The following is an 18,383-nucleotide window of genomic DNA, read 5'->3' on the forward strand; positions in this document are numbered from 1 at the left end:
AAATTATAATGATGGAATATACTGTAGTGTGTTAAATATGTTTTATATAGTATGTGATTAATTAATGATAAATATTTGACTTCTATGTTACCCTGGATAAATGCCAGCAATTTTGAAGCATGGATCATTGGAATATTATAAGAGTAATGAAATTATAATGAAGGAATGTACAGTAGCATAATTCGCAGTGATTAATTAATGATTTGTACAAGAAATAATTAATGACAGATTACAGACTTGCATTCTAACCAATTGTCAGGCTGCAGGCAATATCTCATTCATCATGAAAAGCAATGCGCCATGCTAAAAGCTCTAAAGTCTACATTATCAAACTTTATATGCCCATATATAGACATGATGATGTCATATCAACACCATATTTGGGCATATCACTACCATATTTGGGCACATCACACTTTTTTTTAAACTAGTTTGATAGTGTAGACAGAGCTTAATACTACTGTAGACATTGCAACATATTGATGATTACAACATTCTGCTGTATGTAGAATAAAATTAGTTTCACGTCCATGATACAATTGTTTTTAGAGAAGCTGTGGTTATGATTAGCTATTATGCCTTATAAACTTCTACATTGGAACAAACTAAAATCATACATGAATATATAAACAAATCTTTAGGAGCCAATTGTAAAAATTATAGTTTTCTTTTCAAAATGGATGTATATAAGTACATTAATTCTTTCACCTTGATCACAGAATTAATTCATTACAAATGCAATAATAATATGAAGAGCATTTCAATTGAATGACACAACCCCTATGCATCTATAATTCAATCATTATCTCTTCTGAACATCCATCCTATTTGGAAACTGTAATTTTCCAGTCCAGATATTCTCTGCTTCGATTATTTAACACGCTTAAAATCAATCCTTTACTCAGGCAGAATTAAATATGCACTATAATTAGAAACAAATGGAATTAGAATGAGACGACATTTGATTATGTATAGTAATGGTTAAGTTGCGATTGTCCAATGCCATGGAGACATGTATGTTGGTCTTTCAAATGCCAGTAATGGGTCTGTTGCAATGAATGGTGACGTATGCCACCATAGGTCCCAAATTGAAAAAATGAAATAGTGGGGGGACATTTTGAAAACCATAGCCAAACCATAGAGGGCACTATATTAAAAATAAAAATACAATAAACTAAGTATTTCATAAATGAAAAAAAAAACGATCTGTCAGGTTGCAGAAAATAAAAATAGTTGTTATTTTATTTTTTAAATTCATGGCTATTAAATTTTAGTTTGGTTTAGTTTAGTTTGAAGTCTGTTTAGCACCCGCCTAAATCCGCACCTGATAGGGTGCTATTAAAACAAAATGTGGCATCAACATCTATTGTAAACAATGGGTATGCCAGGCACTTGACTCTAAGCATCATGGCATAAGTACAGTACATGTCTGTTAGCAATTTTCCACCTTCAAATCAAAAGGGGCATACTAGTAATATAAAGAGCGTAAAATGTATTTACCAGGATGTAGTCTTGTTTAAAGTTACCGTCACATTTTAAATCTTTGCCAATGAAATGCGTCATTGGAATATATTATTAAGGAATTTTAGTTATAAGTCAATAAATTATTAAAATGAATCACAACAGTACAGCGTGTGAAATAAAAAAATCAAATACTTTTAAAAATGTAATTCATTGCAGCAACTTAATTAATATACAGTTTAATTTGAAACTATGACATTAGGGAGCTTTTGCACATGCATGTAAACATTAACTCGCTATTTTCCAACATGCAACGAACAAGCTCCATCCATCTTGTAAACTAATCGGTCTGCGTTTGCACAAGTATTATGAAATACCTAAGTTAACGTCAAACGTTAACCGAAGGGTATCGAAACATAGAAGAATCATTAAAGAAAAGAATTTAAATTTAAAGTTATATTTTTTTAAAGCCAAACAATAATAATTGTTCATCATAATATGCTATTTACCACCCAACCAATATGCAAATATTGTATCTTTATTTTTATTTTTAAATACTGTCAAAAATCAAATTTGTTTGGACAATTTTCCTGTTCGAAGCCTCAAATATGGTTTAAAAATACAGATACAAGTCATCACACAATCAAATTATTATAGCAATAAACTATACTCATCTTGAATGTATAAATAAAGTATATACTGAATCATGTTATATTGATGTAATACATAATGTATAGTTGATTGATGCTATTTAAATAAAAGGTCACGCTAGGTCAAACTAATACAGTCTGCTTCAAGAATTGCAGTATAACATTAGCATAATATTTACAGCAATTGAGACAAATTCACCTTCAACTTTACAAGTTCGATAGATGCTTCTTAATTTTATTTTAATCCTAGCTGGTAAATTACCACTTAAATTGGTGCTTTACATGGCTTTATCGTGCGGAATTGTTATTCAGTTTTAATTAGATACTTGTTGGTCATAATCTCAGTGAATTTCAATAGCTCTTTACATATCCAATTGAAACTCAGTCTTTTGTTGCCTTCTTGATGTAAAAAGAAATTGTTAAAAATGAGAAATTCAAAACACTTTGTAAAGTAACAAATTCTTGAACGTCACCAGGATGGTTAGTTAAGGTACTCACTGTAATTGAAAACGTTCTTGATCAATTCATATTTTCAAATAAATTGTGGCAAATATTAGTTTGTACTTGTTTTTTAGAGATTTGCCTATGCAACACCATACATTTTTTTTTTACATACTGAATAGACATGCAAATGATTGCACGCCACATACTATATGGACAATGTACTTGATATGTTTATAAGTACCATTTCGTGATAATAACAGGATATAATTGTACTGTGGTTATTGTATATTGAGTGCTTTGCTTTTTCCCTTGTTCACTTTATTTTCCTGTACTGTGTTTACAACATAAACATAGACCTGATTACAGTACACCAAGGTCTAAACAAAAATAACAATACTGTGTGATATATGGTTTGTTATATCTGTTTACTTATTGTGGTTAATAGTGTCATTTGTGCCTTACTTTTTCCTTGTTTCCTGTATTTTCTGGTTTATGTCTTAACTTCAACAGAACCACCTTGATATTTCAAGGTTGTAAACAAATTTAAATTTATTTCCAACCAATTCAATTAAATTTTAAATATAATATTAAAGAAACTTTTCCTTCTTGTTTCTTCACCTCCAACAGAAATAAACCTTGTAAATAACACAATTTTTTAAATTTTAAACATAATTTTAAATAAACTAATTCATTTTGCACAATTTTGATAATTGATTTATTATTTTGTATGATCCCAATGGAAATATGTTTCTTTAAAACTTTCTTGGTCTTCATTGCTTCAGAGTTTCAATCATGCCTTTCAAATATATATATATATATATATCTTTTGATACAGTATATGTAACTCTGATAATAAGATATAAATTCAAATTAAATCTAATTATATTATTTTTTTACAAACTTTTTAAACGAAGAGTGGATTTTATTAGACTGATTAGATTATGTAATTTTGTATATTAGTTAAAGAGCTTTGTATCTGTAATGCTGTATGTACATTTGAATATGAAATAAAGAATAAATGAAATGAAAAAATTAATCAAATTTAAAAGAAAAATGTGAGTAATGATACACAACTACAGTATATTATTACAGGACTATAAGGTTCTCAAAAATAATATCTAGTGGAGTGGCCTACTGCTGGGACAGACAATAGAGTAAGAGCAAGGTGAGACAAGGTCCACGCCTTCCTGTCCACCAACACGAATTCCGGTAATATAGTCTGAAAAACTAATCACCTTGTTTGGTTATTGTATTTTAAAATTTTCCTGTTTATTGTCTGGAAATGGGATAGTAAATTTGCATAAACACAATTCTAATAGAAACAGGTCAGAATGTGTCAAGAATATGTTCACTCATTCATTTTATTTTCTTATTAATAAAAACAAAAAGTAACTAATAATTTATATTATTATAAAATAATTGTTTTTCCTTTTAGCAAACGATAGAAAGTGTTCTTGACTTGACTTGGTCATGACTTCACACACATGGTCTGAATGACTTACAATGGACTACGAAGTGTAAGAGAGTCACCCTGCAATAACGTACTTCACCTGCAGAGTGAAATCTGTAAACTTAGCCTAGGCAAAACTTAGGCCAATGTTTTTTGCCAAACAATGACCTTTCACTTTCAGATCTGACAAGCAATAAAGCTGATGGGAGGTTAAATTGCTGTCCAGAATAGATAGCAGCTTTGGATATTAACACTGAAAGTTATTTCATACTGAAGTTACAATATAGAGAAAGATAGATAAACGATCACACATAGCACTTAACCGGTTGTGTATTTGGATCCGTACTATGCACGTTTAACTCTAGTGCATGTGAGCAGTTACTCTAACAACATGTAGAGGGTTGAACGATCACACTATAGCACTTCAGCGGTTGTAACTTGGATATAATTTGGATCAGTTTAAAGCTGTAATATGCACGCTTAACTCAGTGCGTGTAAACAAACGTATACAATTCCTCAAAAGGACATTCACCTGCTGTCAAGGTTTCCTGTTTTGTATAATAATCATCAAACAAAATATAACCAGAACTAATTAAAAATGTTTATATTTAAATACAATGATCTCATATGTTAAAAATATATTTGATGAACTATTGAAACTAAAACTGCTGACATAACAAACACGTACAATTTTGGTTTCTACAGTTTAATTACAGTATATAGAAAATAATTTTAATTAGAATATTTTATTCGCCTTGAATTTTTCAAATCGTCTATTTTCTAATTTTAACAACAATGAATTAATAATAGCATTTCTAATTCTACTGTCAGTAACTTTAATGTTGATGTATAATAACTAATAAATATAATATTTGTAATTGTTTGGTGTTATTTCTATTTTTTGTAAACATACAATAGAGACATACCTGTATAGTTAACTACAGTACACCCAAAACAAAGTGTTCCCTTAATAGGGGTGACCATAGGCAGAGCCTTAGCCAGCATGAGGCAGACTCAACAGGGGAATGATGTCCCAATAAAGGGGGTTCTACTGTATAGTTTATGGTTCCAAAAATCACTATATCATTAAAAGATACACTTCAAGTGGGAAAGTAGATATGTTAATAATGTAATATTATAATGTTAATTCTTATTGTTTATTGTTATATACGTTTAAGTACTGTAAAAAACAATAGCCTCAGTCTCAACCAATGTGTCCTGTATGTGTCATTGTAATGGACCAGTCTAAGCCCATATACTTCAAGAATCTTTTTAAAGCAGAAACTTACCTATTCCAATGGCACTGGTGGCTACTCCTAGGCCCTCAGCTATTAGCGAATCAAACAGGGTCGACATTTTGATTTTATTTTTATCCAAGAACTGATACAAGTAAATCACGCAACATGGCAAGTTCTGAATATATGTTCCAATTGCCTACTACAGTACAATTAGTATCTCTGTACTACAGAAAACAAGTACAGTGATACAGCTGTATATCCTACTAGCTAGTCCTCTGTAGGCCTGCTACCTACTCTATAGAAAGTAATGTAACGGAAAGTAACAACACAGCAACTTCAATCAATCAATAGAATCAGTTGTATGTCTAGTAGAACAGTACTTTCAATAAAGTACATTACTCTCAGTCAGTGATTGTTTTCTGTAGACTTTCTGTACCAGTGTTTAGTACAGTACGATGATTGTTTTAAAAGATCAAAGTGTAAGGAATGCCTATATCTTCCAACAGCAATGACTTGAGTGCTAAAACAAACCGGTACTTTGTATTTACCACTCCTATATTTAGTCAAGGATTCAGGAACATACACTGTACATAGAAATATCATCAAATTATATATCCTGAAACTACTGTAGTATAACTGCCACTTCCAACGCCACAAAACTTTCTACATTTTCTGATGATACAGCTGTATTTGATCTTATGAACCCATAAAAACACAAAATAAATACTAGAATATGATCCTATATCAGTGTTGTACAGTGTTCTACTGGATGTGTTGTTAAACAAAGCTTCTCATTGGCTGATTGACAAGTTTCTATTTGGTGGTTTGACTTTGGGTCACCTCAGGGCCTATCAACAAGTGTATTATGAGACCCAGGAAATTCAGAATTTAAACAATTGAATGCTGTAGTAGGCCTACTTGACAAACTCTATGGCAAGGAACACATTTACTTGCTTTAAATTGATTCTTACTTTAAATATTTATATTCCATAATAGTAACAGAAAGTGAAACATATATTATAAGTCAATCAATTTTAAGAGGACTACATTTTTCAAATTAAAAGGTGAACAAAAATACTTTGTTCGGACATTTTAAATTTTTTTTAAATACAACAATACAGTACATAGATTTAACTTTCATTTCAGTATTTAATTTATTAGTTAATTTTCATTTCCAATTTTTTAACTCGCTTCTGTGTAACCTTTCAACATGAGTACTAGGTTTTTAAAGTGCACATCCAGATTTGTACACTGGACCTCCAGCTTTAATTCTTAAACACACTTTGTAAATAAATCGTAAAAAATATAAATGTTGATTTTTTTTATTGTTTCTTTTGCTTATCTGGACTCATTGCTCAAATACTCAACTCATACGGGAGACTTTGTTAGCATTCATTCATCTAAAGGTACATACACCTACCACCCCCATAATCGTACATTAATTTGATCCATTCCATAAAGAAGTATAAATAACACACAAGGGACATACAGTCAGCAATAGTTAATAATGGTGTGACTACTATAATATTCAATATTTAAACTGTCACTTTATACTATACTTATACAAATATACTCAAATTATGTTGAGATATTGCATACTAAGTAACTGAACCAAGATGGCATTAATCATTGTCTTATTATTAAGAAATATGATACAATCTACATCATAAATCATTTGTAAAATGTACTACAGTATACTAATTGTAATTCCTGTTGGTAAATAGTAAAACAATAAAATTGTATTTTTGTATATTCAATTTAATTTATTTAGTCAAACACAGTGACTTGAAATGTGTCTTGCTTAAAATAATTCAATGCATTTTGTTTATTTTGTGCTCCCAAAAACAATTTTAATCAGTGGGTGGTTTCCAATGTTAATATTACCCAAAATGCAATTCACTTAGGCAGTCAAACCTTCAAGATGCTACAGTAGTTTCCTCAAGGTCAACAGCGGTCAATCAAATAACCATTATTTTGAATTGCTTTTAACAGTTATTTTAACCGTTTATTGGACATTTTTCCCGTTTCTTGGTGGTAATATTCATTCGGTTATTTTCCACAGCATTAAAACAATAAAAAAAAATTATAGCAAGTTGAAAAGCCTGACAACTCTTTGAATCATTTAACGTCTTTTGTACTAAATACTATTAAGCAACAGGATTCCTGATGCAAGATACTGTACCTATTGAGTTTAACACATTGTTTCCTTCCTTCCTTCCGTTGGAACTCACTCAATACACCTACAGTACCAAATATGTACCTATTTTACAGTACAGTAAATTAGGGCCTATTTATACTGCTGCCAACAAGATATGGTTCACAGTATTTATAAAGTATTTTTTATAGTACAGTAAACTATATTTGTTGGCAGCAGAAATGATGGGCAACCAATTAAAACACAAGTGGACTCTGATGAAATGTGTAAAAATAATGTACCTTCTTTTAGAAGGTAACATATGCATTGTACTTTTTTTAACAATAAAAACAATGTGGTAATATAGAACTTGTTAGTATGCCAGATACTGTTGATACTACATAAATGTGGTATTTATGGTGGTGGTTTTCCGATATTGTCAAATATTGACAAATTCCAGGATTTCTAATTTTCAGAAGACTACAGTACTGTTTACTATCAGTTCCAGGAAAATAAACAGTTCCTTGTGTAATTTTCATCACTGAATGTTTTTCTCAGAAATGATACAATATTTCCGAATTTTGTTATAATGCAGTGGTATACACAATCTCAAACTTCAACAAAATGTTAAAAATATCCAGTAGGTTTTTCTGTTACGTCAAAAAGTCGAGCGGCGCTTTTTGTAAGAAATATTTCTGTATGTTTAAGCTCAATATTTGGGGTAACTGGCACAGAATAAACTGGATGCAAGTACAGTATGTCAACCGAACTTAAATCAATGTTAGGTTTAATGATGAATGACCTATCAACAACAAAATTGTAAGAGCCTACTGAAATTATCAACGTTTTGATTGAAAATGTCTTAATTCTTCAGGATAACAATTGACTTTTTGCCTCAAGCTACACAGTCGAGACGCAGAGTGCTCAAATGACCGTTAAATCGCTAATTTTCCCCTGCGCATGCGCCATTTTTATACCAGGAAGTAGAAATTGTTTACACCTAGCGACGAACCGCGATGAATTTTTGCATGGAAGAGCCTTCAGAAATCCAGTAAAATTTCACCAATCAGGAACCTTATTAACTTGCCAAATATGGTAAAGGCTTACCAAATATAGAAAGAATCTTCCCGCCGACATTTTTTCGTATAAAAGGACGGACATTTAAATCGGCGTCCATTTTTCGAAATCGTAGCTGTCGAGGGCTCACGTGAGGTAAGTTTTGATTCTGGTTTGTTTTGGTTTGAAACAAACCAGCCGATTTTTTCTTCACAAGCCAAAATTAATAACATTCTAGTATGTGCTCAATACACATATAATACATATTCTGAGAAAGATTTGGCTCTGTTCATTCATGAGAACTATTAAAATTTAGTGCAAATTGAGCAGTCACTTTTTTCGGGCCGCCGCCATCTTTGTATGTATTCCTTAACTATATTGTAGATAGCGTCTGTGTTTTAGCAGATCAATCTTTACCAATCATGGGGCTTTGGTTTGACATATTTGGTTTGATCGACTATTTATTGATTATCACGCAATTATAATGTTATTTGAAGTTATATTTTTTGGAAATTTGTAATTATGAAAGGAATAAAATACATTGAGATTTCGGAATTCGGTCTGTATAGAACTAGGCCTACTGTAACTAGGGCTAGCTAGGCCGATCTGTTTTGAAGTCTCCTATATAGTTATTTCGTACGGATTGAACTATTAGTAATTACCCTATGCTATTGGAACTAAATTTGTAATTTTTTTATTAGATGCATCTAGGCCTAGCCCCATGCCCCTCTCTAGCTGTAGAGCATACTATTAGCCTAGGCCTAGCTAGTCAGAGAAGAGCCAGTCAGCCAGCTCCCGCCCAGGCTATTATGCTGATGCTAGGCCAGGCTAGGAGACGTGTTCAACACTCGGCCAGAAGATGATGGTACCAAGCTCACCAGATGTACTGAAATAAACCTATAAAGAAAGGAAGTATACAATGATACTGTAATATTTTTGTTTTTATTTTGCAGGTGTTTGGATGCCAGCGTTTGATCATCTCAGGATTTTAACCAAGTTACCTCAATTAGCCAGCATACCGTACCAAGCCAAAATGTCTGCATAGTGTATTAACCAACTTTCATGTGCATTTACTACACCAATTTATATCCAAGTTTAATAAGTGTGCTATTTAAATAAGTTATAGACTTATGATATATTTGAAAACCTTGAAAGTTATTAATAATTATTATAATAATTAGATTTGTTTGCCTTAGAATAGTTTACTTGGAAATTACTTAATCCAAACTAATTTAAATAAGTTTATAAACCAGTATTTGTTCCAGTTATATTGCCGTATAGCTTTCATCATGGTAGTGTAAATATTGTATAGTGCATATTATATATATATTTATTTATTTTATCAGCATCTATCTAGTCTTTTTAAATGTTATCGTATTTATGTTTAAATTCGTGCTGCATAATTGTATTCGGTTACATGTTTCTCAGTTCTTAAAAAATACCAAAGATATTAGTTAAAATTACACTTACACTTTTAATGTTTTATAACTCTACCAAAATAATTTTTGTATATTTTAAGATAGTTTGTTATTGATAATTTGTATTTTACAACAGTTATGAGTTGAAAAACTGTAAAATAAAGTTTAAATTTTAAAAATTCTTCTTTGTGATTTATTATGTAGTTTTTGAAAAATTTGTGGTGTGATGATTGCAGTGATAGATTGTGCATTGTAAATTAATATTGATTAATTAATAACAATAATAAATGGAATTTGAAATTAAACCACATAAATACAGAGTGTAATGCAGTCGGACCTTGAAAGTTTTATTAAAAGCAGTCTGGTTCCCCTACGACTATTGCCATGACGTCATTTTAAGCCGTCTGGTGCTGTAAGGCTATAACCATGACGTCATTTTAAGCCGTCTGGTGCTGTAAGGCTATTGCCATTACGTCATTTCTCTCGTCGGAAAATGGCTGCTATTTTAGAATTCATTCGCTTTTCTCAAACGAATCCAGCCATTTTTTTCTTCAAGAGAGTTTAACAATTTCCTTTGGTAGAAATGTTTGGAATATATATTTACGTCATATACCTAAAATCTGTGACTGTTCATACGATTTTCAGTGAGTTATTTAATTTTTTTCGACTAAAGTTACTCAGCACTACGCCAGTCGTCGCTAGCCTACGCTAAGGTCGCCACAAACTTTCACTTGGCTAGGCAAAATATGATCGAATTTTTGAATTCTAAACAGGTAAAATCCCTTAAATATTATTTATAAATACAAAATACCCTGTAAATCGTAATTAAAATCTCATAATTCTACACGGAAATTCAGAACTTTTTTCTCTCGACCGCCGATAGCAATGGCGGCGATTCAAATTTCGAGATTGTGATAAATTCGAGGTCACGCAACTCTGCGTCTCGACTGTACAGGTATCAATCTTTTTTGTTGGCCTGGGCTATTGTTTTCATGGGCATAAAGTAGTAATGAATTCAGCACAAAAACAAGACTGAGGAAAACAATGAAACACTACAATTCAATAATCCAATTAACCTATTCATTTACTGGACAATACATACAGTAGAGGAGACCCTGGATGTGGGAAAAGTTGGTAAAGAGAGAGAATTCTACTAAAAAAAATATTCAATAGGGTGAAGCTGAACATGAAGGTTATAAATACAGATTTTCCAACTTTGAAAAATGAAATATCATGTTTTATGAAACTATAGAGGGCGCTATACAAAACTAAACATAGAGGGCGCTATAAAAATCACACCATAGAGGGCACTATGAAAAAGAAAATTAAAGATTGGCATCTCAAACATGGGTATGTCAGACATGCCAAGGGCGGAAAATACGGTGCCAACTCATTATTTCACTTTTTAAACAATGCATGAATTGATTATTAAACATTAGTATGTTTTCTCTTATCTATATCTAGAGTAGTAGAAATTATAAACTTATACATATCAGGACATGTTTTTTGTTTTTTTTGGAACTGCAGAGAGAATCCTGCCGTTATCAGGAGAGTTGGGATGTCTTTAAATAGACCTACTGAACTTTCTGTGCTTCTTCGAATACCGTAATAAATTTATTCAGGAAAGATAGAGATGAAGACGAAGAAGAACGTTAAACAAATGTATATAGTTGTAGTAAACTAGGCCGCATCAATTAAGTATTACAGAACAGTACATTGCTGACTAGTTGTTCACTATAGTACTTGTTTAAGTATAGACTTATTGGAATCTGAGTATGATGCAGTATACAATCTAAAGTTCAATTATGTACAGTAGTACATATAATCAAACATACAGTAACAAATAAATTTCTTTCAAAGCAAATCCAAAACTATTGAATAATAATCAATCACAGATATAATTAAACATCAATTATTTCAACAAAATATTTTTTACAACTATTTTAAACATTAAATACATATTGGTAAATACTGTACATCCTAAAAAGCCATAAAATGCAAAAATTATATTACTATATACAATATAATAGAAATATAAACAATCAAACAAACAATGCATAACTGTATCTGATATCTCAATAAATCTAGACAACTCTTTTTTAGCCCTTTACAAGATAATACTGTAGACTACTGTAGGTTCCTTACCTCCAACTTCTCCCTTAAATGGGAACATCCAAACATAAATCTGTCATCATTTCATCATCAACAGTAGTATATACAGTAACTTACTAGACTAAAGAATTCTACAATAAGATCTGATGTTTGCTAGTGACCAAGTTTAACCGGAATGACAACTTTCTGATAACACGAACAGATTGAGGAAAAATATGAATAAAATTAACATTTTATACAGGTAATTTTAGTTGAATTACTTCAAAGAAAAATAAATGAGGAAATAAGAAGAGCTGGTCACGCCACATTTTGCGTACACAACCGGTACATACTGTAGATGATGATTTTTTCAAAGAAAAATTAAAATACCTTCTAATAATAATTCTATAACTGACAATTTACACTGATTACATTGTCTTATTGATAATGATATCATTTGATTAGATATTTTTTAAATATTATTTTTATAAAAAACAGCATAAATGGTATCATCCTATAGTTAAAAAATGAATATGTTTCTAATTATACTTTTGTGTAAGACAAATGTATGTTTATCTATTTATCATTGATTGTTATCGTCCTAGTGTGTATAGTAGCCTAATTAAAAAGTACTATAAAGCAAATTTTAAGCCTGAATAGTGCCTGTTTCTTCTGCATCCTCAAAATACGGTCTAAAAAATACAGTATAAAATATAGTATTTTATACCGTATTTTGAGTACCTTGTTTCTGCTAGAAAAGCGATATTTAAATTACCATCACATTGTATGCATATTTATTTGGTAACAAGCCTTCAGAAAGAAAAATATGATTGACACTCATGTTTTAAATTATTTTATTCAATATACAGTATCTATATTTCAAGGGTACACCATGCTTAAGTGGATAATATACAGTGAGAGGGTCCAAAATACCAATGCAATGATTAATAGTAAACATCTTTATTATGAAATATTCCATCAGGCAATTGTGTATACATTCCAATCCAATGTACTGTACTTAGCAATCTGTGTAGTGCTCTTGACATCAACACTCTTTTATCAGTAAAGCCATTTTAAGACATATACATTTTGTAACAAGCAAGTTATTTTTTTTAAAAGGAGAAACAATTTATTTTACATGAGAAATCCACTGGTTCTAATATGATAACCATTTAAAATGGTTATCATATTAGAACTAGTGGTGTTACGGCTATGAGCACTCACTGGCTAAACCCCAGAGATTATGGGGTCCCACAACATGAGCAGCCCTAATGCAACTACCCAACGTTGGATGGCCCATTGGCCTTTTCCCTGTGTTAGCCACTGATTAGAACCCACTAAGGGGAAACCTGGGCCTAAGTGCACCTTCATTTGGGATGTCCCCTGAATAGTGGTTAGCCCTTGTTAACAATAACACATTGCCTCTTGTTCCTTTCATGGTAAGTGTTCTCTTAATAGGGATTCAGCTGACAAAGCTACCATCAGAGCAATTACACATTTTGGGAATAATAATTAATAAATAATCTTTTGAAACACTACACTCAATGGCACACAATAGTGCATTCACAATAAAATGAACAACACATTTTAAAACAAGTCAAATGGTCTATATAAATGAAATGTGTAAAAACAATAGAATTTAGATGCAGAAGAAATGTTACACAATTAGTAATCTAGGATGAAACACTGCCATAGATAATTTCATAACTCAACAGGAGTGTTCATACTGCAGTAAATATACTGTACAGTATTGAAATACATATATTTGACAATATAGAAAATGAGGGCGCATTCCTATCCTTGACCTATAACAAAAGGCTCATTGTAAAAGTACTTAAGAACAGTTCAACAAAATATACCACTTAGTCACCATTTTACATGTACATTGACACTTAGCATACTTCAACTTTCTAACATATTTAAATTAATTTAATAATTTTTATAGAAATCATGTTGATGTGGGTACAGTATCTCATCTATGACTGAATCCTGCCCACAAATGTGGGTCAATTTATAATCTGTAATTTGTCCACTTTTTAATAGATTTTAGAGTTCACAACATTTGTGCTAGATATTCAACTTAAGCCTCGATCACACTAGACTTAATTTGGTCAAATTAACTGGCTAAAATTCCCTCAGGGTTAAATTAACCATGACCAATGGTTACTTTTACTGACCACTTTACCATCTTGGTAAAACGAAATATGCTGGTGAAAGTCCAATTCAAAAGTGCGATTTAGGTATAAAACACTCGACATTAGCACCATGCGAGTAAATCATAGTTTTTAATGTCACAGTTAAGTTTAGACAAAACCATCATAAAATTTTCTAAGTGCAAACAAAGGTTAAATTTAGACCTTGGGTAAAGTTATCTTGGTTGGTTTACTATTTTTCAAGTCCAGTGTGAAAAGGCTTTATATACCATGGTTTTGAGTAATACAGTAGCACATTCCTAATTTTACCGACATAATTATTATTACGCTCGGTAATACTATAGTACATACTGAAAACAAACAGATAACATCACAGCCAATGAATCAGGCTTTTCTATTCATCCTGAAGCAACAACGTAGCTGTCAATTTAAGAATGAATGGACTAAAAAGAATCATTGATAGCTATACTAACACTTAACCCTAACCCTAACCCACCCCTCCCCCTTTAACAAAAAGAAATATATAGCTAGGCCTACACAAAACAGCTGTGTTTAAAGAATCTTCATTATCTGCTCACATCTAGTTTACTGTAAAATTAACAAATTAAATAGATTTGCATTATTTTTAGTCATTTGGTACAAATATTTTCAAGGATTATTAACATTAGCAAGACAAAAAATAGTATAGAAAAAAGCATTTAATCGTTTAAATGGGAAAAATAAACTAGTTCTATGTCGGAATAAAATTGAGGACAGGCATAACAGCTATCTTTTCATAAGTGTTTCCATAGCAACATCACATCTCGTATTATTAACATATGTTTATTATCCAATTACCTAATTCCATTTTCTTTAATTGACCGCCACCGCATTATGACTCATATATTCTTACAGTCTTTTTATTTTAATAATTTTTCTGCTGTCTACTTTTATTAATTGAAAATGAATGTTTTCAGTAAATATATTGTTCTATTACTTATATGTTTTTAATCAATTATTATAGTTTACTGTACTCTAGTATATGTTACAGTTAATGTTTTAATCATTTCTGTCTTCCTCTTAATATAAAATGTTCAAATTCAAGTGTAAAGTACACGATTAAGATGAAATAACCTACATTGAAGTAATCAATTAAAATGTTTCATCATCTTAATAATATTACTACTACTAATATTATTAATAATTATGATTAACAAACTGACCTTCGATGAAGTGACTTATTAATTAATCACTAGTATTTGTGGTATATGATATATCCTTTACATGTTCTTAATAATTTTAGTAATAATCATAAAAGTATATGATTAATGCTTATTATAGTGATCACTTAAGAAATATGAAGAAATAAAGAAACATTTCAAAATACTATGAAGAAATATTGTAAATTGTTCACTTTCTTCTTTTACTAATACTGTTAATTTTCCTTTTAGTAAGATATTTTTTTATTTTATGAAGATGAATGTAAAAAGTACAATTCTGTAGACCAAAATGTAATGTTAGAGTTACTAAACAGTAAAGTGCTAGCCTCAAATTGGAAAAATAATCAAACCCAAATGTGGCACCCCATTGGTTGATTGCAATTATCGCCATGATACGGACCACAACGGTCAAAAGCAAAACATAGCAGTCAGTCATTAAGCGTCTCGCATTCCATTAGTAATTTCACTTTAACTTGTACAGTAACAATGAACTAATTGTTCTTGTACCATTATGGCCAAATCAACTGTGATTTGAATTTCTATTGTTGTTCATTTCAGCAGAAACAAAACAGCTAGTCGTTGGGTCTCATTGCCAGCGTTTCAAATAAGTCTCTCTGTATTATATAAATATTGAAATTGAAAATCAGAGAGTCAACTGCTGAATATTAGTCTTGAGCATGGTCGTAATTATACAAAAATTACCATTGATGTTTCTGGTTTTAAATCAATTGTGAATGTGTTTATGGTTGAAATAATATTTTTTTATAGTATTTACTGTAGTTTGACTGCACTTGAACCTGATAAACTATAGATGATTTACGCAGTTATGATTTAACAAATTGTATAATAATTCAATTGTTGAACTATTTCTCATACAAAATGCATACTGAATTATTCAGTTTATAAACTATAAAGTTCATTCTAATGTAAAATATTTTTTAAAGTATTGGTACAGGTATTTTTTAGAAACAGTGAAAACATAATCAGCCCTTAAAATCTGGACTAGCAAATTTGCCATTTTATGGTTTGACATTTAATTCGTATACTGCACAAATCTCATATCAACTTGTTGCATAATAATATTGCAGAATTTAGTCAATAAACATACATTTCTAACTCTAATTCAATTGTAAAGATTGATTTAAAAAACAAGCCAACACCTAACATTGTCATACACCCCACATTCTAACATGGTACAGACCATAATGGGTAGGTATTGTTCTGGTGGTTATTGTCCAAGTTCCATATTTTATGCTGCAATTCAATTAATTTTAATATTTAATACATAGCTTAATTTCATTGCAGTTTTAACAATGCAAGCCTTTGTTTACTAAATGCTTCTTTTTTTTGTATTTCGTAAAACAGGAAACATTGTTCTAACCTTAAATGTGTTTCATTCTTTGTCATTTTCACTATACAGGAGTGTTCATGACATGAAATATTTCAATGATAAATGCAGAGGCGATTTTAATGGGGAGCACTAACACACTTAGCTGTCAAAAATGAGGAGAGTGTGTTCCTAGCGCAACCCCCTGGATCCGCCAATGAAAAATAATTAAGATGTCTTTTCGGTACACTTTTTAAAATTTGAATCGCCCTGCAGATGATTTTCTTTTATCCTCAACAATTACAGTTTGTCAAACTTTCAGAAAAACTGGAATGTACTACATTTTTCAGACTTTGTTAAATAAAATATTTCTTTCACACTGTTTATGTTCTAAGCATGAAATAGGCTGTAAAATTTATCAATTGGCCTTTATTTTCACTTTGCTATAAATTTTCCAGCATTTTTAGTGGTTTTTTTTTAACCCAGTCTTCTTTTTTATTTTTAAAAAACATGTTCAGTATTGTATTCTCATTGTTGTTTAACAAAAGTGAAACCTTGCCTTACAAGTAGAGACAGACAACATAGCATTCCTAGGTCCTTTGTTATTACAATTTACTACAATACATTTGCTATTTATACAATTCATTGGTACTTCTGTCTTTGTTATAAGATTATAAATTACAGCACTTGACAATAGAAAAGAATTTTAGTTACCACTTTAACTCTTCATTTCTGACATTTCTTTGTCATGTAATTGATTAACAGGATGATATTAGTTTTAATTTTGGATAATTTAGTTTATTTCAAAACATTTAAATATAGCAATAGTTTATGGTCTACGCAATAAATTAATTTAAATTTTGCTTGAGACAACCAACAAAGAAAATGTATTAATATTATTTTTTTTACCATAACAGTTTAAGTATTCAAAAATAGTGCATGGATCGATAACATTAATTAATGTATATTTTAATAGTTTTAGTATGTGGACTATGTAACTGTAATGCGTTTTTCAACCAACCTCTGTGGATATTTTTTGGCATGTTTCATACAGTAGCTTGTTTTCGGTAAAGTTATAACTGTATGGTACAATGGAACGTAAATTGGATTGGAATGTGATAAGGCAGAGTTTAAAACCCAGATCTGTTTAATATTTCTGTCATTATACAAGAAACTTTCTATTCTTCTAGCCTCATCCTTCAGATAGGACATTAAGCCATTGGTTAAATGCTGCACATGTGCACAATTAAGGTATTGGTGTACATTACATTTATTAGGTACTTTTCTTGCGACTATGCCAACTGCTAGTCTATTACCTCATTTTTATGATATGCGCAAGGCGACTGGCACGTTGTCGACTGGCAAATTTGATTTGATATTGGCGTTCGTAGTCAACTACGACCCATTTGGACATGAATGTCGTGCACGTTCAAGTCCCTAATGATGAATCTTAACACTAACATAGAACGAATATCTTTTCTCGATCTCATGTATTATTACGAAACTTTAATATTATTATTATTAATTACCTAAACTGTGATACTGTGCCTTGTTTTCAACTTGTTAAAAAACTACAAAAAGTACAATTCTTTAATAATATTATTATAAGAATTGTTGTTTTTGTAGTGTCACAGTATTGTTTTAGTGTACAGACAATAGTGTACAGTTAGTACATCAAAAGCAAATGATAATTTTGCCAATAGTATCCTGACAAAATGGATCTGATGATAATGAGGTTTATATGCACATACTGTAGATAGAG

At 30.7% G+C, this 18,383-nt stretch overlaps 2 protein-coding genes across 7 annotated transcripts in view; one reads left to right on the forward strand and one right to left on the reverse strand.

The window, feature by feature from the left end:
- Positions 1-18,383, forward strand: part of LOC144836907 (cyclin-dependent kinase 9-like) — a 400,420-nt gene that overhangs the window by 186,702 nt on the left and 195,335 nt on the right. The window lies entirely within an intron of this gene.
- LOC144836863 (rap guanine nucleotide exchange factor 1-like) overlaps positions 1-18,383 on the reverse strand; it is a 63,141-nt gene that overhangs the window by 39,504 nt on the left and 5,254 nt on the right. For 4 of the 5 annotated variants that reach the window (XR_013611398.1, XR_013611397.1, XR_013611396.1 and 1 more), the window contains exon 1: positions 5,295-5,477. The exons of the other annotated variant lie outside the window; for it this stretch is intronic. Coding sequence is in view for 1 of the 4 variants with exons in the window: in XM_078691758.1 (XP_078547884.1) it covers positions 5,295-5,361 (67 nt within the window). In the remaining 3 variants the exon portion in view is untranslated. Of the gene's footprint in view, positions 1-5,294; positions 5,478-18,383 lie in introns of those variants that run through there. 5 annotated transcript variants of the gene reach the window in all.

This window comes from Antedon bifida, chromosome 3 (genome assembly GCF_963402885.1).
Source record: "Antedon bifida chromosome 3, ecAntBifi1.1, whole genome shotgun sequence".
NCBI lineage: Eukaryota > Metazoa > Echinodermata > Crinoidea > Comatulida > Antedonidae > Antedon > Antedon bifida.